This window comes from Balaenoptera borealis, assembly GCF_965194805.1.
Source record: "Balaenoptera borealis genome assembly, chromosome: 14".
Classification (NCBI taxonomy): domain Eukaryota; kingdom Metazoa; phylum Chordata; class Mammalia; order Artiodactyla; family Balaenopteridae; genus Balaenoptera; species Balaenoptera borealis.
In genome coordinates, this window is record NC_138875.1 from 19,825,859 (window position 1) to 19,850,043 (window position 24,185).

The 24,185-nt window shown below is 37.3% G+C and overlaps 1 protein-coding gene across 9 annotated transcripts in view; it reads right to left on the reverse strand.

Moving 5' to 3' along the window:
* Window positions 1-1,757: 1,757 nt before the first annotated feature.
* POLI (DNA polymerase iota) overlaps window positions 1,758-24,185 on the reverse strand; it is a 42,465-nt gene continuing 20,037 nt past the window's right edge. For 8 of the 9 annotated variants that reach the window (XM_082353412.1, XM_082353406.1, XM_082353411.1 and 5 more), the window contains one exon: window positions 20,538-22,467. In XM_082353412.1, the coding sequence (XP_082209538.1) occupies window positions 21,646-22,467 (822 nt within the window). In that variant the 3' untranslated portion in view covers window positions 20,538-21,645. Of the gene's footprint in view, window positions 1,998-20,537; window positions 22,468-24,185 lie in introns of those variants that run through there. The other variant, XM_082353415.1, reaches the window with a different exon arrangement.

Genomic DNA, 24,185 nt, shown 5'->3' on the forward strand with positions numbered 1-24,185 from the left:
TCCTTGGTGTCACCAAGGCCCAGCACGATGTGAGCCTCCATCCCCACCCAGCACCAATGTTTTCCCCTCTATAGTGTGTTGAATGGTGACCCCCAAAAGGTACATCCTTGTCAAATCCCTGGAACCTTGAATGTGACCTTATTTGGAAAAAGAATCTTGGCAGATGTAATAGTTAAGGACCTCAGGATGAGATCATCCTGGATTATCAGGCTCTAAGTCCAGTGACAAGTGTCCTCATAAGAGATGCACAAAGGAGAGACATGTGGAGAAGAGAAGGCCATGTGAAGACAGAGGCAGAGATTGGGGTTGTGCAGCCCTAAGCCAAGCAACACCTAGAGCTGCCAGAAGCTGAAAGAGGCAAAGAAAGATTCTCCCCTAGAACCTTCAGAGGAAGTGTGGCCCTGCCGACAATTTAATTTCAGACTTCTGGCCTCCAGAACTGTTAGAATAAATTTCTGTTCCTTTAAGCCACCAAATTTGTGGTAATTTGTTATGATAGCTATAGGAAACTAATATACCCTCACTGGTGTCAGCAGGGCTCAGTGGGAATCTGGGCCTCTGCTCCTAGCTTGCATCAACAAGGTGAAACAAGGTGTGGGGCATGGGGTCAGTCAGCACTCCACTTCCCCTTCCCCTCCCTGGTGTCATTGGGGCCCAGTGGGGAGCTGAGCTTATATTTGCGCTTGGAGGCAACAAATCTATGCAAATCAGTGCCCATTTTTGCCAGGAAGGGGAGCTGAGCTGCCCACTCACATCTGCAATGAGGGTGGGTCAGTGCTCTACTTTCACCAGGGTGGTGAGAGCAGGGCCTAGTGGGGAGCCAAATGTACATACCTCCCAGTCCTCGCATTACACCTCAACTCGGAGACTGCCTGCTGAGATGGAAGGTTCAATAGGATCCAGAGTCCTTTGGAAAGGAAAGAAGAACATCAGAATGGGTAAAAAGAGGTGAAAATGTCAAATGTCATATACTATTCTCAGGAGTATATTAAATCACATTCGATGGTTGACAACGGTACAAAAGCAATTCAGTGGAGGAAGGACAGCCTTTCAGCAAATGGTGTTGGAGTAACTGACATCCAAAGGCCTAATCCTGCACTTTGTACAAAAATTAACTCAACATGGAACATGGGCTTAAATGTAAAACATTAAACTACAAAACTTCTAGGAGGAAAATCTTCAGAACCTACAGCTAGGCAGAATTCTTACACTGGATACCAAAAGTATCCATATAAGGAAAAATAGCAAATTAATCTTTATCAAAATTAAAAATGTATGCTCTAGGAAAGACCCTATGAAGAAGTATTATGGAAGGTGTCATCTGTAATAACAAAAATCCCATATAATGCAAAAGTTTGAAGGTAATACTGTCATCCAAATAATATGAAAAATAAAAATAATTTAATTCTAAACTTAGATTTGTCTTTAAATACTTTAAATAATCTTTCTAGTCATGCAACTCTCCTAATAATTTCAGATATTCAGACATTACTGGAATTACCAAAACAAAATGTTTATATTTAATCAAATGAAATGCTTATTCCCTATGCACCTTCAAATCTTGGATCTTATCTAACTGTGATGTTGGACATATAACATTAATGAAACAGAACCGTGCAACATGATTATATCAGTTAAGAAAATATTTGGCTGCAAAAAAAGAGGACTTTCAGAGAACATAAATGTTGAGAGGTTTATTGCTCTCACACAGGAAGTCTGGGAGTGCGCAGTACAGAGCTAATAATAATTGGGACCGGGGAGGCTCTTTACATCACTCAATTCTGCTTCGATTGTAGCTTCCGTCTTTCTGTCCCAGTGGCACTGTCCCAGGGTTCCAAGCAGGACAAAGAAGGGTAAAAGCTAAAAGACATTTTAGCTGATTTCATCCTGGTACGTAGCCTTTTTGGAAACCTCCACATTCAATCCAAGATGTTCACATCTCATTAGCGAAGAGTGGAACACACGGCCAGGCCTGGCATCTGAAGGTATTCTAGCATCTGTAGTAGAAAAAGCAAAAAGGAAGTTCTACTGGGGTGCAGAAATAAAATATTACAACTTCTACTTATGTTCATTTTTTTCAAAAAATCAATTACTAATATATGCTGTGTACCTTGCCTCCAGTGTCACACCTCACCAGTTATGAAAGGGTCCTGAGACATATTATAAAAGACATTCTGAGGAGTAAGAATAAGTTCCACAATGTGGAAGTTTTGAAAGTGATTGTTGGCTTTCAGTATATTTTGACAAATTGGGTTTTCTAGGGTTACAGTTAAATTGATATAGTTTTAATGAAAAAAAAAATCCTTGGAAAATGGAGAAGTGAATTTAAAAGATTTCTATAAAGAAACTAAGGATTGAAAATGCAAATAATGAAAGCAAAAATGAGAATATAGCAGAGCTGACATTTCATTAACGTGAGATCTTCGCAACATTACAAAGTAAACAACAATAACAATATATGTAGTTAGATCTCATAAGAAGTTAGAAAAATTATCAAGACTATTTGAAATATAAAATTGCATCCACTGTCAATGAAAATGAGCTTCATCCTAAATGTCTTTCATGTCTTAAGATATCTAACAACAATAGAATATAATTTTAAACTATGTAAAAATAGAAGTACATTGAATTAAATATATATTTTGGTCAAATAGTAGGTGAGTATTAAAATCAGTATTTGTCCAAATCAAGGCCAGCTCCTATTATCATCATCATAGAATGAACTGGGACATAAGGATAAATCTGAAGTTTTATCAAAAGATATGTATTATAATTTTGTTTAAAATTTTTAGAAGTCTACATTTTCAAGTTTGACATTAGTGTGCAGGGAAAAATAATTTCTCAGTATTGTCAGCTTCTAGACTATACCTACAGTCACTATATTGTACCCCTTCAGTACACAGGTGCAAGTGGCACACATAATGATATTACTAACTACTTTGGACATAAAATCTGGGAAAAGTTTCTTCAGTTCTATGAGTTTCAAAATGAACTTCGATTTAGGATTCATAGCTTTGGCAAACCTTAAAATTCCTTTAGCAAAATGGCAGTCTACAATAATCATTTTAATAAGTTGCTTTAAATTTTATCCTCCAGTTGAAGGCTGTTTTGGGATTTAATCGGTTGAACAAAATAAGTTGTTTTTCACTACCACTTTTTTTCACTAACACTTTCCTCACATACTTTATCTTTTTCATAAATTAAGATGACTTATGTATACTACTGTAAATTATTGTATAACTATCAGTTGCCACAGTAATGATGTTTAATAGACAACCATAAAACCTCAGAGGCATACAATTAACTTTATTTATCCTACGTCTGGCAAACGTCTGTGGGTCATCCGAGAAAGAATGGCCTGGGCTGGAACAACTGGAGTGACTTAGCTCTGCTTCGTGAGTCTCCATCCTCCAGCAGCCTCGCCTGGAGGTGGAAAAACTCTAAGTGCTTTTTCAAGTCTAACATCCCATTGGCAAAGCAAGTCACTCTGCCAAACTTGTAATCCTATATAAGCAAAGAAATAGAATCTGCCTTTTTAGTGAAACTGTAAAGTCCCATGGTAAAGGAGTATGAATACAAGAGGTGAAGAAGTGAGACCATTAATGCAGCTGATCTATGACAGTTCACCCTCTGGTCATAATCACATTCCTTCCACATGCATGATACACTCACTCATTCCCAAGACCCCCAGAGGTCTCATACAATCACAGTATCAGACTTCAAGTCTAGAACTTTGTGATATATATCAGGTCCAGATGCAGCTTCTCTTGGTCCAAAGACCTATGAAATAAAAAGACAAGTTTCCTAGCCCTCTGCCTCAACACACACGCAGCCAATATACAATAATAAAAAAGGAACAGGATAATCACAGTGAATAGTCCCATTGGAAAGGAGGAAGAATGGGAAGCATAGAGTCACTGGTTCATAACAATTCTGATATCCCACTAGGCCTGCCATTCTGACAACAGGGAAATGCTCCCTGATTAGACCCAACCCTGCTCTCTGGGAGCTGCTCCCTGACTCATTGTTCTCCAACTTTTTGTCCCACTATCTGAGATGCCCTCCTTTTCCCATCACCCTCCTTTATTCTTTGTGAAGAAATGACCCTTGTTAGCAGCTGAATAACTTTCTCAGGATGCTTCCTACCCAGAAAGTCAAGAGCCCAGAGGCCTTTGTATAGCTTGACCCCTCTTTTAGTCCAGGCAGTTGGTGTTTTCGCTAGTAGTACTCTCTTGAAAACGTCTGAGCTTTCTGTAATTGTCTGGTTATGGTCCATTACATATTCAAAAGCCACACCCCTGTAACTGGTATCAGCATATACTTCTCTAGATTTTCCTATTGCTAATTTTGGATCTGACTTCTGTGCAACCACACCCTTAGGCTTTTGTCCACTTCAGAAGATCTCAGCACCACCTTAACTCTCTCAGAAGTCTTATCAAAATATCTGATAGTCACAATCTTGATTTGATGTTTGACACATGCTCACATCTCACTTCGAGACTTTGCTAACTGGGATGGCTGGAGATAAGATGACAGGTTTTCCAATTTAGTAGTTCTGGCTCTCTATGTTACCTTTAACTTCTGCTTGCAACCTAACCATCTTTTTTTTTTTTTTTAAAGTTCAACCCTTTCTTGTACGTAGTATACTCCATGTAGCTAAAAGCCACCAGGTGGCGGTTTCTACATTTTGCCTGGAGATAACCTTGCCCAAACCCAAAAGTTAATTAGGTGTATTTTCTGTTTTCCAAGGTACCATAGGCAGCTGTTTTATCAAATGTTTCATAAAAGCTGTTCAATAAAGCAGTTTCCTCATCATTATTTCAGCCTCTGCTAACAGTTTTCTCAACTCCCTACTGAAACCAATACCATATTTTCAGGGTTTTGTTGAACAGCTCCCCACTTCTATGTATTAACTTTTGCAGTAGTTATCTATTAACGAAATAATGCCACAAAACAACCACAGATTTTTTGTTGACTCAAAAAGGATATGTGTTCACCATAAAGTTATCAAGTATTTTGTACTCTCTCAACATTCATATTAACTGTCAATATCTTTCCCTACTCAATAACTGAAAATTGTTCATTGTTTTCAATATAAAATTAATAGCTTTCATAATTATTGATTACTGCAACATTTTACTTTGCAATAATAATTACAAATGTATACTTTGACTAATGGAACTTGGTTACATCTAGAAAGCTTACCTATATTTGAAAGTGAATACTCAGATGCTCATAATAAATATAAGTGTGATAACAAATGACCAGTGGATTAACACTGATTAGATATGATGGTAGCCTACATAATCACATGATAATTTCACGCACAATTTCGGTGATGCCACAAATGATGCTGAAGTACTTGATTATTCAGCCACCCAAAAGCCAAATAACTCAATTTGGCTGAACACTATACCAAGGCTAGAGCTGAATTCTGGTGAATCCCTAGTCAAATATCCAGATATTGGGAATATGTGCCTCCACATTCTTTTCACTGCTATGACATTACATCAAAAAATTTGATGACTCTGAACTAGAATAAGTCCAAGTCTAAAGATGAAATATTTTATCAACATCTCAAATTTTTCTCTCTCAATATATGTCCATCCACATGTTTGGTTTAGATAAATCACATACACACATATATTTGACAGATTCTGTGCATTGGCTTACCTCCATTCTACCTTGCTTCTAGTTGGAGAGGTTGGGAAACAAAACAAAAAACAAAACAAGACAAAAAACACACATCCTAGGGGTTGCTTGTATTTAGTCTTCTGGCTGAAAATTAGGCTACACTCATTGTATGAAGTCTTGTGAGAGCTGTGAGTGACGCAGAGGCCAGTTTTCCTATTTTGTTGTTGTTTCTGCTGGCCAGCAAGAACAAGGAATGGTGAGAATTTTCTTCTGTGTTCCGATGTCCACAATTCAATAATTTATTTACAAGTGACAAAACAAATGTGGTAAATAAGAAAACAAATAATTAAATCTAAGTTTGCAGACAGAAGACAAAACCTTGGGCCCTACAAGGCAGGTAATGGGATGAGACCGCTCAGGAACCTCACAGGACTATCTTCTCAGTAAAATGGTGAACTAATAAAAATAATCCAACCACAAAATAAACGATGAATGAATGGAGAAGGGGGGAAGGGGGAGGAGTATCCCCTGAGAATCCATGCCTACAGTGAGCCCAGCTCTAGGGTTTAATTTTCAAGATGAGAAATTAAAATGATCCAAACTTGTGATTGCCCAAAGTGCTGGCAGAAGCAAGTGCAATTATCTTCTGGAGGGACACATCCATATCCAAACCTTACAGGAGTCCCATAGATAAAGCCCAGCAAACGTGAGCCCATACTCCAAAATCACAGAATACATGAGAGAAAAGGCCAGCATGAGTAAAATTGTCAGTAGAAATAATAAGACAAAGAATTAAAGTCTTCCACCAAAGAATTCAAACATTTGTATTGCCTAATACAGAATAAAAATGACTATGTTTAAAATAAATAAAATAAAGACAAGACTAATAAACTGGGTTTAATACAGACTATAAGAAAAAGTTCAAGATGATTTTTAAGAAAAGGAAATAGAACTTCATACCATTCTAGGAACAGTACAGAACAGAAACAATCTAGGTATTTTAAGCAGAAAGGGATGGATTTAATACAGCTAATTAGGCACCTAGAACATTGTTGGAAGAGTGGGAAGGACAGGTTCTAGGCCCTGAGGAATGTCTCCCAGAATACTATGGAGGCAACCTGCCAGGAGAGCAACTACCTCTAAGTCTATGTTAGAACCTTTAAATGCAAGAACATATATTACAGCTGTAATTCAAACGGCAGAAATCATTACTTATACTTCCACAAATAGGTCTTGGCATCCATGATCTGGTGACCAGGCACTGGAACAAGGAGTCTAGTCACCATCCCCATAACAATTCTATCTCCAGAAAACGGGAGAATAGACTAAGGAATGTTATTGCAAAGATGACTCATGCCTGCACAACCTTGACAGCAGAAAATAGCCAAAAGGGGCAGGAAGATAGATTCCATTTCACCTTCACCATGTAACTTTCATTGCACTTTCACCTTTCAAAAATTGTGGGAGTGTATCTAACTGGTAAAACCTAATTTTCCCCACAGGACTCATGCTACATTAGTGAGGTGATGCTAACATGACTTGCTAAAGATGAGTGGGTAAAAACTAATTGAGAATTATATCCCCAGATTCTCTCAACTCCAACAGAAGACTGGAGGTTTACTCTGCGGAGAAGAGCAAAACAGATGGACTCTGAATGGGACAATGCCAGGTACATTGGTTGACAACCTAGCAAGTGCACTAAAAACAGAATTAAATGACTTTATGTATATTGAATGCTGAAACTTCTAGTCCCCTTCCCCCAGTTTGTTCCTATAACACAGGTAGCCAGATAATCATAATCCAAGCAGGATAATTTAAGCATCATATTTGAGAAACATAACCAGCCTCAAAGGAAAGACATAAAGATGCTGATATCAGGAGTGCTCCACAAAATGGCACAGACAGATCATCCTTCATGGAATTTAAAGTTGACAAGTGCTACCAAGCTACCAGAGCTTCCAGGTTTTTAGTCCCACACTCTTAAACAAATAAAAGCAATTTCAAGAGAAATTATGCAGTAGGGGAAATCTTTGGAAGTTCTATCAGTAACATCTTTGAAGAGATAAGAATATAATGTATCCAAGAAACAAGAACATGAATAGAAAAGAACATTTAGAGAACTAGAAATTACTCTTAAAAAATAAAATAGCAGAAATGAAAACTCTGCAAATGAGGCCCAACAATTGCCCTAGATTACTTCTGTGAAGTGAGTTTCCAGGGTGCAGTACTGGATGGGGAAGTGAGAGAATCTAGCAGTCTCTGTGAATTGAGGAGACACAGCTAGGAGTCTGAAGACACCAGGATGACTAGAGTTGACAAGGCAAAGTACTGGACAGGAGAGAGCTGCACAGATAACTCTAGAAAATACCTCTCAAGTCTCCAGCTGAATACTGATTAGTACATGCATGTGAAGAAATTATCCAAGGCTTAGGGAAGAACCAGTGAAAGCAGCAGAGGGAGCTATCTTCTAAGACCACATAGGACCAGAAATATTTCATGTTATAACCAGCCAGAGTAGAAAACCTCACAAATCACAAGGCATATAATAGAGTCCTCAAAAGGATTTTGCCTCAGTAGTGGGGTAACATTGTCCCTAGATTAAAGGCTGCTCTGGTTGTACCTAATAAAGTAACTAATTAAAGTGGCCAAGAACCGAACTCATAAATATTTATGGAAAAACAGAAACATCTATTACTCAACAAGGCAAAATTCACGTCTGCAATACAATTTAAAAAACTGCAAAGCATGCAAAGAGTAGAAAAATATGGCTCATAATAAGGAGAAAAACAAATCAATAGAAATAGATGCAGAAATTACACAGATAACAGAATTAGTAGAAAAAGACCTTAGAACAATTATTAATATTCCATATGTTGAAGAGGGTAGAGGAAAAATTGAGCAATTAATTAGAGATATGGAAGATACAACAATAACCCAAATCACATATCTAGAGAAATAAAATGTCTGATATAAAAACTACACTGATCAGAAATAAGATTAGATACTATGGAAGAAAAAATTAGTGAACTTGAAGACAGAGCAATAAAAACTATCCAAAAGGAAACACAGAAAAAAAAGACTGAAAAGAAATGAACACAGTATCAATGAGCTATGGAACAACTTCAAGCAGCCTAACACGTCTTATTCAAGTCCCCAAAGAAGAGAGTAGGGGACATAAAAAATATTTGAAGAAACAATGGCTAAAATTTTTCCAAATTTGATGAAAACTATAAACTAATAGATTCAAAAGCTTGACAAATCCCAAGCACAACAAACATGAATAAAACAATACTAAGGAATATCCCAAACAAATTTCTTAAAACTAGTAATAAGGAGAAAATCTTAGAGGCAAAGAGACCCCTGCACCCCTCCCCCCCCAAAAACATATTATTTAGAGAAAAAACAAACAAACAAACAAAAAAACCAGTAGACTTCATTTTGGAAACAATGCAAACCAAAAGACCAATATTTTTAAAGAAGAAAAAGAGAGAAAGAAAAAAATGTCTGTCAACTTAGAATTCTATACCCAGTAAAAATATCTTTAAAAAATAAGGGTAGGGCTTCCCTGGTGGCATAGTGGTTAAGAATCCGCCTGCCAAAGCAGGGGACACAGGTTCAAGCCCTAGTCTGGGAAGATCCCACATGCCGCAGAGTAACTAAGCCCATGGGCCACAACTACTAGGCCTGTGCTCTAGAGCCTGCGAGCCACAACTACTGAGCCCGTGCGCCTAGAGCCCACGCTCCACAACAAGAGAAGTCACCGTAATGAGAATCCCATGCACCGCAACAAAGAGTAGCCCCTGCTCACCTCAACTACAGAAAAGCCCGCATGCAGCAACAAAGACCTAGTGCAGCCAAAAAATAATAATAATAGGGTAAAATTAAAAACACAAGAAAGACATACATAAGCCATAAGAAAGTTGAAAGAATTCATGCCCAGCAGAACTGTACTACAAAGAAAAATGTTAAAGATAATCCAACAGGCAGAAAGAAATGGTAACAGATGGAAATATGGATATACACAAAGAAAGGAGGCATACCAGAAAGTGGGTATGTTTAACAGCTTTTTCCATTATTTTAAAATCTCCTCTTAAAAGTTGATTGTATAAAGCAGAAATAAAAATAAAAAATATATTGTGGGGTTATAAAATACACAGGAGTAAAGTGAATGGTAATAATATCACAAGGCCAGTTGGGGAGAAATGGAAGTATACTGTTGTAAGGCCCTGAAACATGAATTACTAGTTTATAGTTTGAAGGCTGACTGTGATAAGTTAGAGATGTATAATAGCAATCCTAGAGCAACCACTAAAATAGCAAAACAAAGGGTTATGGTTAATAAACTAATAAAAGAGATAAAACAAAGAATGATTTTAAAAAACACTCAATGCCAAGAAAGGTGAAGAGAGAAAAAAGGGAACAAAGAACACATGGGGGGGAAAATAGAAAATAAATAGGAGATTGGTAGATTGAAACAAAACCATATCAGTAATCATGTTAAATATAAATGGTCTAGAAACCTCACTTAAGAGGAAGATATATCAGATTGAATGAAAAAGCAAGACCCAACTATCTCTTTTGTACCATAAAAACACCCTCAATTTATATATAAAGACACAAATAGGTAGGATGCAAAAAGACACTAGCCTAGGGACTTCCCTGGTGGTGCAGTGGTTAAGAATCCACCTCCAAGGCAGGGGACATGGGTTCGACCCCCTGGTCAGGGAACTAGATCCCACATGCATGCTGCAACTAAGAGTTCACTTGCCACAACAAATACGCAACTATGGAGCCTGCGAGCCACAACAAAGGAGCCTGCTGGCTGCAACTAAGAAGCACATGTGCTGCAACTAAGAAACCAGTGAGCCACAACTAAGGAGCCTGCCTGCTACAACTAACACCCAGTGCAACCAAAAAAAAAAAAAAAAAAAAAAAAAGACACTAGCCTAACATTAATCCAAAAAAAGCTATAATGGGTATCATCAAGAAACTGGTATTCAGAGCAAAGAATTTATCAGGGATAAAGTTCATTTCAAAGTGATAAAGGGGTCAACTAATCAAAACGTAATAGTCTTGAATATTAATGAATCTTTGAAATACCAATACATGAAGCAAAAATTGATAAAACTTCAAGGAAAAAAGATAAGTCTACAATTTTAGCTGGAGATTTGAATAATCCTCTCAATATACAAAAAAAAAAAAAAAGTAAGGATACAAAAGACTTGAGGGAGATTGGTTCAAGATGGCGGAGTAGAAGGACATGCTCTCACTCCCTCTTTCGAGAACACTGGAATCACAACTAACAGCTGAACAATCATCGACAGGAAGACACTGGAACTCACCAAAAAAGATACCCCACATGAAAAGAAAGACAAAGGAGAAGCCGCAATGAGACGGTAGGAGGGTGTTATCACAATAAAATCAAATCCCATAACTGCTGGGTGGGTGACTCACAAACTAGAAACACTTATACCACATAAGTCCACCACTGGAGTGAAGATTATGAGCCACACGTCAGGCTTCCCAAACTGCGGGTCTGGCAACGGGAGGAGGAATTCCTACAGAATCAGACTTTGAAGGCTAGCGGGATTTGATTGCAAGACTTTGGCAGGACTGGAGGAAACAGAGACTCCACTCCTGGAGGGCACACACAGAGTAGTGTGTGCATCGGGACCAAGGGGAAGGAGCAGTGACCCCATAGGAGACTGAACCAGACCTACCTGCTAGTGTTGGAGGGTCTCCTGCAGAGGTGGGGGGCAGCTGTGGCTCACCAAGGGACAAGGACAGTGGCAGCAGAAGTTCTGGGAAGTATTCCTTAGTAAGAGCCCTCCTAGAGTCTGCCACTGACCCCATCAAAGAGCACAGGTAGGCTCCAGTGTTGGGTCGCCTGAGGCCAAACCACCAACAGGGAGGGGACCCAGCCCCAACCATCAGCAGACAAGAGGAATAAAGTTTTACTGAGCTCTGCCCACCAGAGCAACAGCCAGCTCCACCCACCACCAGTCCCTCCCATCAGAAAACTTGCACAAGCCTCTTAGATAGCCTCATCCACCAGAGGGCAGACAGCAGAAGCAAGAAGAACTACAATCCTGCAGCCTGTGGAACAAAAGCCATATTCACAGAAAGAGAGACAAGATGAAAAGGCAGAGGGCTATGTACCAGATGAAGGAACAAGATAAAACCCCAGAAAAGCAACTAAATGATGTGGAGATAGGCAATCTTCCAGAAAAAGAATTCAGAATAATGATAGTGAAGATGATCCAGGACCTCGGAAAAAGAATGGAGGCAAAGATCGAGAAGATGTAAGAAATGTTTAACAAAGATCTAGAAGAATTAAAGAACAAGCAAACAGAGATGAACAATACAATAACTGAGATGAAAAATACACTAGAAGGAATCAGTAACAGAATAACTGAGGCAGAAGAACAGATAAGTGACCTGGAAGACAGAATGGTGGAATTCACTGCTGTGGAACAGAATAAAGAAAAAAGAATGAAAAGAAATGAAGACAGCCTAAGAGACCACTGGGACAACATTAAACGCAACAACATTCACATTATAGGGGTCCCAGAAGGAGAAGAGAGAAAGGACCAGAGAAAATATTTGAAGAGATTATAGTCGAAAGCTTCCCTAACATGGGAAAGGAAATAGCCACCCAAGTCCAGGAAGTGCAGAGAGTCCCATACAAGATAAACCCAAGGAGAAACAGGTCGAGACACATAGTAATCACATTGGCAAAAATTAAAGACAAAGAAAAATTATTGAAAGCAGCAAGGGAAAAACGACAAATAACATACAAGGGAACTCCCATAAGGTTAACACCTGATTTCTCAGCAGACTCTACAAGCCAGAAGGGAGTGGCATGACATATTTAAAGTGATGAAAGGGAAGAACCTACAACGAAGATTACTCTACCCAGCAAGGATCTCATTCAGATTCCATGGAGAAATCAAAAGCTTTACAGACAAGCAAAAGCTAAGAGAATTCAGCACCACCAAACCAGCTTTACAACAAATGCTAAAGCAACTTCTCTAAGTGGGAAACACTAGAGAAGAAAAGGACCTACAAAAAACAAACCCAAAACAATTAAGAAAATCATCATAGGAACATACATATCGATAATTACCTTAAACGTGAATGGATTAAATGCTCCAACCAAAAGACAAAGGCTGGCTGAATGGATACAAAAACAACACCTATATATATGCCGTCTACAAGAGACCCACATCAGACCTAGGGACACATACAGACTGAAAGTGAGGGGATGGAAAAAAGATATTCCAAGCAAATGGAAATCAAAAGAAAGCTGGAGTAGCAATGCTCATATCAGATAAAATAGACTTTAAAATAAAGAATGTTGCAAGAGACAAGGAAAGACACTACATAATGATCAAGGGATCAATCCAACAAGAAGATATAACAATTATAAATATATATGCAGCCCACGTAGGAACACCTCAATACATAAGGCAACTGCTAACAGCTCTAAGAGAGGAAAGTGACAGTAACACATTAATAGTGGGGGAATTTAAGACCTCACTTACACCAATGGACAGATAATCCAAACAGAAAATTCACAAGGAAACACAAGCTTTAACTGACACAATAGACCAGAGAGATTTAATTGATATTTATAGGACATTCCATCCAAAAAGAGCAGATTACACTTTCTTCTCAAGTGCGCATGGAACATTCTCCAGGATAGATCACATCTTGGGTCACAAATCAAGCCTCAGTAAATTTAAGAAAATTGAAATCATATCAAGCATCTTTTCTGACCACAACGCTATGAGATTAGAAATCAATTACAGGGAAAAAAACATAAAAAACACAAACACATGGAAGCTAAACAATACATTACTAAATAACCAAGAGATCACTGAAGAAATCAAAGACGAAATCAAAAAATACCTAGAGACAAATGACAATGAAAACAAAATGATCCAAAACCTATGGGATGCAGCAAAAGCAGTTCTAAGAGGGAAGTTTATAGCTATACAAGCCTACCTCAAGAAACAAGAAAAATCTCTAATAAACAATCTAACCTTACACCTAAAGGAACTAGAGAAAGAAGAAAAAACAAAACCCAGAGTTAGCAGAAGGAAAGAAATCATAAAGATCAGAGCAGAAATAAATGAAATTGAAACAAAGAAAACAATAGCAAAGATCAATAAAAGTAAAAGCTGGTTCTTTGAGAAGATAAACAAAATTGATAAACCATTAGCCAGACTCATCAAGAAAAAGAGGGAGAGGACTCAAATCAATAAAATTAGAAATGAAAAAGGAGAAGTTACAACAGACACCGCAGAAATACAAAGCATCCTAAGAGACTATTATAAGCAACTCTATGCCAATAAAATGGACAACCTGGAAGAAATGGACAAATTCTTAGAAAGGTATAAACTTCCAAGACTGGGCTTCCCTGCAGTGGTTGAGAATCTGCCTCCCAATGCAGGGGACACGGGTTCGAGCCCTGGTCTGGGAAGATCCCACATGCCGCAGAGCAACTAGGCCCGTGTGCCACAACTACTGAGCCTGCGCGTCTGGAGCCTGTGCTCCGCAACAAGAGAGGCCGCAACAGTAAGAGGCCCGCACACCACGATGAAGAGTGGCCCCCGCTCACCACCACTAGAGAAAGCCCTCGCACAGAAACGAAGACCCAACACAGCCAAAAAAAAAAAAAAAAAAAAGGAAGAAGTAGAAAATATGAACACACCAATCACAAGTAATGAAATTGAAACGGTGATTAAAAATCTTCCAAAAAACGAAAGTCCAGGACCAGATGGCTTCACAGGTGAATTCTATCAATCATTTAGAGAAGAGCTAACACCCATACTTCTCAAACTCTTCTAAAAAATTGCAAGGAAGGAAAACTCCCAAACTCATTCTATGAGGCCACCATCACCCTGATACCAAAACCAGACAACAATACTACAAAAAAGAAAATTACAGACCAATATCACTGATGAATATAGATGCAAAAGTCCTCAACAAAATACTAGCAAACAGAATCCAACAACACATTAAAAGGATCATTCACCATGATCAAGTGGGATTTAACCCAGAGATGCAAGGATTCTTCAATATACGCAAATCAATCAGTGTGATACACGATATTAACAAATTAAAGAAGAAAAACCATATGATCATCTCAATAGATGCAGAAAAAGCTTTTGACAAAATTCAACACCCATTTATGATAAAAACTCTCCAGAAAGTGGGCATAGAGGGAACCTACCTCAACATAATAAAGGCCATATATGACAAACCCACAGCAAACATCATTCTCAATGGTGAAAAACTGAAAGCATTTCCTCTAAGATCAGGAACAAGACAAGGATGTCCACTCTCACCACTATTATTCAACATAGTTTTGGAAGTCCTAGCCATGACAGTCAGAGAAAAAGAGATAAAAGGAATCCAAATTGGAAAAGAAAATGTAAAACTGTCACTGTTTGCAGATGACATGATACTATACATAGAGAATCCTAAAGAAGCCACCCGAAAACTAGTAGAGCTAATCAATGAATTTGGTAAAGTTGCAAGATACAAAATTAATGCACAGAAATCTCTTGCATTCCTATACACTAATGATGAAAAATCTGAAAGAGAAATTAAGGAAACACTCCCGTTTACCACTGCAACAAAAAGAATAAAATACCTAGGAATAAACCTACCTAGGGAGACAGAAGACCTGTATGCAGAAAACTATAAGATGCTGATGAAAGAAATTAAAGATGATACCAACAGATGGAGAGATACACCATGTTCTTGCATTGGAAGAATCAATATTGTGAAAATGACTATACTACGCAAAGCAATCTACAGATTCAATGCAATCCCTATCAAATTACCAATGGCATTTTTACAGAACTAGAACAAAAAATCTTAAAATTTGTATGGAGACACAAAAGACCCTGAATAGCCAAAGCAGTCTTGAGGGAAGAAAATGGAGCTGGAGGAATCAGACTCCCTGACTTCAGACTATATTACAAAGCTACAGTAATCAAGACAATATGGTACTGTCACAAAAACAGAAATATAGATCAATGGAACAGGATAGAAAGCCCAGAGATAAACCCACGCACATATGGTCAACTAATCTATGACAAAAGAGGAAAGGATATACAATGGAAAAAAGACAGTCTCTTCAATAAGTGGTGCTGGGAAAACTGGACAGGTACATGTAAAAGAATTAAATTAGAACACTCCCTAACAACATACACAAATATAAACTCAAAATGGATTAGATACCTAAAAGTAAGACCGGACACTATAAAACTCTTAGAGGAAAACATAGGAAGAACACTCTTGGACATAAATCACAGCAAGATCTTTTTTGATCCACCTCCTAGAGTAATGGAAATAAAAACAAAAATAAACAAATGGGACCTAGTGAAACTTCAAAGCTTTTGCATAGCAAAGGAAACCATAAACAAGATGAAAAGACAACCCTCAGAATGGGAGAAAATATTTGCAAATGAATCATCGGACAAAGGATTAATCTCCAAAATATATAAACAGCTCATGCAGCTCAATAGTAAAAAAACAAACAACCCAATCCTAAAATGGGCAGAAGACCTAAATAGACATTTCTCCAAAGAAGACATACAGATGGCCAAGAAGCACATGAAAAGCTGCTCAACATCACTAATTATTAGAGAAATGCAAATCAAAACTGCAATGAGGTATCATCTCACACCAATTAGAATGGGCATCATCAGAAAATCTACAAACACCAAATGCTGGAGAGGGTGTGGAGAAAAGGGAACCCTCTTGCACTCTTGGTAGGAATGTAAATTGATACAGCCACTATGGAGAACAGGATGGAGGTTTCTTAAAGAACTCAAAATATTTACCATACGACCCAGCAATCCCAATACTGGGCATATACCCTGAGAAAACCATAATTCAAAAAGACACATGCACCCCAATGTTCATTGCAGCACTATTTACTATATCCAGGACACAGAAGAAACCTAAATGCCCATCGACAGATGAATGGATACAGAAGATGTGGTACATATATACAATGGAATATTACTCGGCCATAAAAAGGAAAGAAAGTGGGTCATTTGTAGAGACATGGATGCATCTAGAGACTGTCATACAGAGTGAAGTAAGTCAGAAAGAGCAAAAGAAATATCATATATTAATGCATATATGTGGAACCTAGAAAAATGGTACAGATGATCCAGTTTCCAGGGCAGAAACAGAGACACAGATGTAGAGAACGTATGGACACCAAGGGGGGAAAGCGGCAGGGGGTGGGGGTGGTGTTGTGATGAATTGGGCGATTGGGATTGGCATGTATACACTGATGTGTATAAAATGGATAACTAATAAGGAAAAAAAAAAAAAGATAGCTAGTGGGAAGCAGCCGCATAGCACAGGGAGATCAGCTTGGTTCTTTGTGTCCACCTAGAGGGGTGGGATAGGGAGGGTGGGAGGGAGATGCAAGAGGGAGGGGATATGGGGATATATGTATCTGTATAGCTGATTCACTTTGTTATAAAGCAGAAACTAACACATCATTGTAAAAGAAATATACTCCAATAAAGATGTTAAAATAAATAAACGAATGAATAAGTAAAAAAAAAAAAAAAAAGACTTGAACACTAACTAAATTAATTGGCATTTATACAACACTCCACCAACAGCAAAATACATATTCAAGCACACACAGAATATTTACTTAGTTACAGCACATTTGCGGCCAAAAAACATCTCAAAACTTATTTCAAAACGTTCTGCAGTAGAATAAAGAATTTTTCTGCTCTTCGTCCAGAGTTCCTGGCATGGAGCTCCTAAAACCTTTAGAATTTCCCAAATAGGAATGTCTTTGTTATTCATCATGGACACTGACAATGTATGCTAATGAGGTGATTCGTGGTGGGCCCCTAGATAGCTTATATCAACAAGATGACTTAGGATGGAGATAGCCCACATCAGAAAGACCAACCACTTGATTAGAATGTTGAGACTTTGAGCCAGCCTGACATCCAGGGAGGGTAGGACAGGGAAGCTGGAGATGGAGTTCAATCACATGGCCAATAATTTACTAAATCCTCCCTATGTAATGAAACTCCAAGAATAACTCTTGACTTCCTTAGATCTTAAAAGTTCTCATCACAAGGAAAAAAAATTTTAACTATGTGTGGTGACAGATGTTAACTAGACTTATTATGGTGGTTATTTTGCAATATATACAAATACTGAATCAATATGTTTTACACATGAAACACGTTACATATCAATTATACCTCAATTAAAAAAAGGAAAAAAACCCCAAACTTCCTGATCCCTTGATATATTTTATTTCTTGACCTGGATAGTTACATAGTTTTTACTTATGATTACCCATTAACATGTCCATTCATTTATGTACTTTTCTGTACACATATTTCACAATAGAAAATTTTAAAATATTGATATTAATCCAGATTCGATGAAAGACATAAATCTGCAGATTCAGAAAGCACCCAAATCCCAAGCATGATAAAAATAAATATATATTTTGACATATAGTAAAAACTGCAGAGCTCCAAAGATAAAAGTAAATATATTTTAAAACAACCCAAGAGAAGTCAATTCTAAATCCACAGTTCTGAAGATGTAATTTCAGAAAGTAAAAATAATTCTATTTTGAAGAAACATCTGCAATACAAGAAAAAAAGGTGAGCCCCCCCCCACCCAAGATAAACATGTGAGCAAACCCAAACATTAACTATATTAAATACTAACAATATCCAATTTGGAGGTTATATAAAGAACTAGAGGAATTTGATTAAAATTAATATATTTTAACATCTTTGTGTTGTTTGGAAAGAGGGTACAGATATATACAATTTTTAGATGTTAAGTATGTTAAATTTTTAAGGATAATCAAAAACTTAGAATGTTTAAATTTCAAATCAGTAGAAGGAAAATAGAAAATTCATCCAATCCAAAAGGAAGACAGGAAAGGGATAAGGATGGGAAAGAAGCATAGCATAGAAAAAGAAAAAAATAGAAAGCACAAAATAAGATGGAAAAAGTAAATCCAAACAGACTTGCACTTCTGCACTATGGTGGGACAGATACTCTTAAGTGTTCTCCCAATACAAAACACTAGATTCTGAAGAAAACAAACGATTTAATTCATTGCTGGGTTGTGATATATAAGAGAAATTTCCAGGTTCCATCCCTCTACACTCACACAGGGGAAAAAAAAATTGAGCTGAAACAAAAGCAGGAAAGGAGCAGGAAGTATCAGGCAAGAAACAAACTTGTCTGGGTGCTGAAAATAAGACAAAGACAAACTGCATTCAGTCAGGAACCTTGCCGGGGCTACAGTGGTGCCAATGGGTTTGGTACTGCCTCACTGGAAGCAAATGCAAAATCACATCTGAAGGGAAGCATACACAATTTAGTTCCTTTGGTTTCCCACAGATTTAGCTTAGCCACACACTAAAGAAAACAAGCCAAAATAGTACACAACAATATTTAGTACACAATGGTACACACAAAAATTTAGACTTAGAAGACTTAAAATACTGAAATGATCAGAAATAGAATATGAAATATTTATGAAAATTTAAAAATTAGAAATGGACTTACAAGAGACTATAATGAATAAACAGGAAGATTAGAAAGAATAAAATAAAGAATATAATTATTGACATTAAAACCATCATTAGTGTTTTTAAATCGATCAGACATTGCTGAAAAATGAATTACTAAATAAGACAGAGCTGATGAAATTAACCAAAATGCAGCACAGATAAACAAGATGATGAAAAATATGAAAGATTAAAGGACATGATAGAGTAAGAAAGTCTCTCATTTGTGCAATCAGAGTCCTAGAAGAATAGAGAAGCAATATTTGAAGAGTGGCTAAAAATTTAACAGAACTAAAATGAATTGAAAGATACAGAAAGCCAGCATACACCAAGAATAAATAAAAAGAAATTCACATCTCCAAACATTACAGTAAACCTGTAGAACACCAAAGAAAAAAGAGATTATTTTATTAAAAGTAGATAGAGATAAAAAGGTAACCTAAAAAGTCAGATGCTGAGGCACAAAGATGTTGAAAGACCAACTTAAGGCCACAGAATAAATAAATAGCAGAGCGGTGATATACCCCTTGCATTCTCACTTAAGAAAGTGTACTTTTTACTACTTTATTTTCTCTTTTTAAACTGTCCCAAACTGTTTACTTTACTTTTTTTTTTTTTAATTTATTTTTGGCTGTGTTGGGTCTTCAGTTCGTGCGAGGGCTTTCTCCAGTTGCGGCAAGCGGGGGCCACCCTTCATCGCGGCGCGGGGACCGCTCTTCATCGCGGTGCGCGGGCCTCTCACCATCGCGGCCCCTCCCGTTGCGGGGCACAGGCTCCAGATGCGCAGGCTCAGTAGCCGTGGCTCACGGGCCCAGCCGCTCCGCGGCATGTGGGATCCTCCCAGACCAGGGCCCGAACCCGCGCCCCCCGCACCAGCAGGCAGACTCCCAACCACTGCGCCACCAGGGAAGCCCTACTTTACTTTTCTTAACCTTTTTTTTTTTTTCTAACTTTCCAGTTGTCCAATGATTTCTGGCTGAAAAAATTACAAGGATTATTAGAAACTTTGTAAAAATGTATTATCTAAAAAAGTAATATACTCCTTCATATGAATTTTAACTACCATACCAGAATACTGCATGTAGAAAATTCTATAGTCTTTGATCCTAAGCACTAAATATTTGCATGGTAAATAATTTCTGACATTCTTGATCCAAGTTATTGTTTTTGATAACCCCAAACTCCCTGTTAAAAATCCTTGATAAGTTAGGGAATTTTCAGATGTCAAGAAATCTAAAACTAATTAAAAGTCCTCACCAGGAAGAAAATATTTTTAAACAACTTTTATTCATGTTTGTACACTTTATCATCCTTTCTTTCTTATATCTGGAAAGTATATAAACTTGAGAACAGACCTCCTCCAAACCAGTGCTGACCCACACTTTGGTGTCTTCTAGAAACATCCCCTATGTCTTGCAAATTATAAAATGTCCACAAGCTTATATCTGATTCTTAATCTGGAAGGCAAAAGGGGAACGCAACAACAATGGGAGAAATAGGATACCCATCAATTTAGTCACTGTGTATATTTGTTGTGGGTATGATATCCTTAATCTCATCTCCAAATCTTCATCTACAAAATTGTAGAGAAGATTAAAACACACCTAATCCATTGTTTTTAGACCCTACAGACTGGCCAGAGGAAATGGACTTCTTCCATTATCTGACATTCTTAAAGACCTATCACTTTGAATTTCTAGTGTCATCCTTCCCTTAATCAACTTGTATGGAGAGTTCCTTCTAGTTCTTTACAACAAATACACTCCCCAGCCCAACTCCCCGCTGGGCCTCTGCCACACAACTCATTCATTCAATACTTACTGAGCACCCTCTGTATGCCAGGCATTGTGGTAGGTTCTAGGTATACAAAGAACCATTAATTGAATATACACTGCTTTGGTATTGTTTTTATCTCAACTTATCAAATGGTACATAGTACTTCAGTCAAAGACATATACATTTTTAGCAGGTTAGTTGGCAATAGAATTTCTTATAGCTATTTCCTAATGAGGTGAATTTCTTGAGCAACTCCATAGTTCATAGAAAAAACCTGCTCTTTGGTACAGCATACCAATGATTTGGCCACTCTATTTTTTATATACAGTCATATATATCTTCCTCCCAATGTTTCCACAATAAATGGAAAACGTACTAATGCTGACCATGATATTCTTTTTATTGAAAAGCAATATAAAATAGCTTTAGAAATAAGAGGAAGGTAATATTTTACATTATTTCTGTTATGAATATTTTTATGCTTTGTGCCAGAATTTACTTCCCATAACTTTGCTTTATCTGGAACATTTTATGTTGTGTTTCTACATTATTGAAAGTATTAGTGTTTAATTTAGAAGAGCTTAATAAACTGTTAATCCGAGAACAACGGTCTTTCCCTTTTTTCTGAGCATGCTTATTTATGTACAGTGTGGAAATCTGATCCTGTTCTCTTCCAATCAGCCAACAGTTCTTTTTGTACCTCTTCTGGTAGTTCATAGAAAACTTCAGGATCAATGTCAGAAGGAAAAGTAACTTTCTCTTCAGTAGAATCTTGCTCTCTATTTTCTGTAAGTCCTTCATGAATAAAAACTGTTGCCATCGGTTGTTTATGGCTGTCTGTAGTGCAGGTTTTGGAGAAAAGTTGCTCACTCTGCAAATTTGGAAACGAATGGAAAACAGGTACAGCAGGGTCTGTTTTTGAAAAGTGGAATCCTTGAGACTCTTTAGGTCCTTGACTCATTAGTTCATCTTTTAAGCTACTGTCTATATAATGTGAATAATCCTTTTGGTTAGACACATAAGAGGAACTACTGCTATTTAAGCCTGATGTTCCTGGTTCACAGGGAGATACAGAGGATATCTGTTTGGTATTGGATAAATGATCCCTAGGATTTAAGGAACCATCTTGCATTTGTTTTGTAGAAAAGAAAGATAATACTCCTCTAGAAGCATGTAATGGACAACTCAAACTTCCTTTCCCTTGAACTTTTTCTCTAGATTTTCCAGAAAGGATTTCTTCTTGAATATCTACTGGAAGTTGCTTAAAGACCTCTTGGTCAATACCCTCAGGAAGTGAGGAGAGTGGAAACTCGTTACTGTCTTTTTCTTTAGAAAAACTTGTAGTATCTGGTGGAGACTCCCCAGTTCTTGTACTTTCAATTCTTCCAGTTGGTAGAAAATCCCAATTTGTTTCCTTTTCTTTAGAAAAATCCTCCATATGAGTGTCTTTCATTTTCTAGAATATAAGGATAACAGAAAAATTTAGATAACTGATATCTTTTAAACATTCATGCTGCTGAAGTGTGATTGTAGCTATTATCCGACCAACATGTTTCTATCCTACTCCATAACTTCAATCCTTTTGGCCAGTTCCAAACAACTAGAAATGATCAATCCACCACAATTAGTCACACAACTGTGTGGATCTTTACTCACTATTCCAGGAAGGTGGCTTCCTTCCTAGATAGCACTGAGCCAGAAGGTAGGTATGTACTGGAAACCTGGAAAGGACCTAAACAATCATGTATTCAAACTTCCAATTCTGTGAATAAAAAGACTGGTGGCCTATAAAAATAAAATGATACCAAGGGTATCTAAAATATATGTATATGCACAGATAGCATCAAGGGCTGGTTTTCTAAAATTCCCTATTTTGAAGTGTAACATTTAACAGAAAGAAAAAAAAATACTTATATGGTAAAAACCCAGTATCATTATTAAGATGTAACATTATTCTATATTTACATGAAATAAAAATTTTAAAACACCTTCTATTTTAATTTGCCTAATTTTCCCTCTAGTTCAAGCACCATAAAAATGTACAGATAGTCAAATATAATTCAGGAAACACCAACACATTAGTAACTTCCAAAAAGTAAAAGAAGAGATTTGCGTCATTGTTTTTATTGAGCACGAACTGTGAGCCAGACATGTACAAGGTACTTTCACTTACGTTTACCTCTCTAATACTACTGTGAATGAAAAATCTTTAATTCTCATTCTACAGACTAATTAAAAAGTAAAAAGTAAACATCTTTTTAAATGTCAGTTAATAAACAGAATAAAAAGGGTCACTGAAAAAAAGTAATTTGAAGGGCACTAATTCAGTATTTCCATAACACTGTTCTGTTCTCATTATAAGCTTAAATGTAAATGAAAATATTACTAAAATTATAATGACTGATTAAACAATAAAGCTAAAGAAAATAATAAAAACATTTAAAATTAAGAGTTGGACTTCCCTGGTGGCGCAGTGGTTAAGAATCTGCCTGCCAATGCAGGGGACATGGGTTCGATCCCTGGTCCAGGAAGATCCCACTGCAGCGGAGCAACTAAGCCCATGTGCCAAAACTACTGAGCCTGCACTCTAGAGCCCATGAGCCACAACTACTGAGCCCATGTGCCACAACTACTGAAGCCCACACACCTAGAGTCCGTGCTCTGCAACAAGAGGAGCCACTGCAATGAGAAGCCCACGCACCGCAACGAAGAGTAGCCCCCGCTCGCTACAGCTAGAGAAAGTCCGCGCGGAGCAACGAAGACCCAATGCAGCCAAAAATAAATAATAAAATTTATAGATAAATAAATAAAATAAAATTAAGAGTTAATTGTAGGCATAAACAATTTAGTAAAAGATGATTATTTTTTAAAGCATTTGGTAAACAAAAGTTTGCATTTTCTTTTAGTCATGTGAAAATATGACTAGCCTCTGCCTCTCTATTGCCACACTCTTAATTTCTACAATTGTAAAATGAGGAGTCATATTCTATCAATATTGCTAACAGAATTTTATGTAATTTCAAAACCAAGAAAATTTAAATATTTGAACAGAGACATCTGGGGGGGGCTGTCGCTGGTAGCTTATGTATAAATTGACAACAAGATTAGATTTCCAGTATTTGAAAATATTTTCATATGAGCTAATCATCATATTCCTATATACTGTTATAAAAT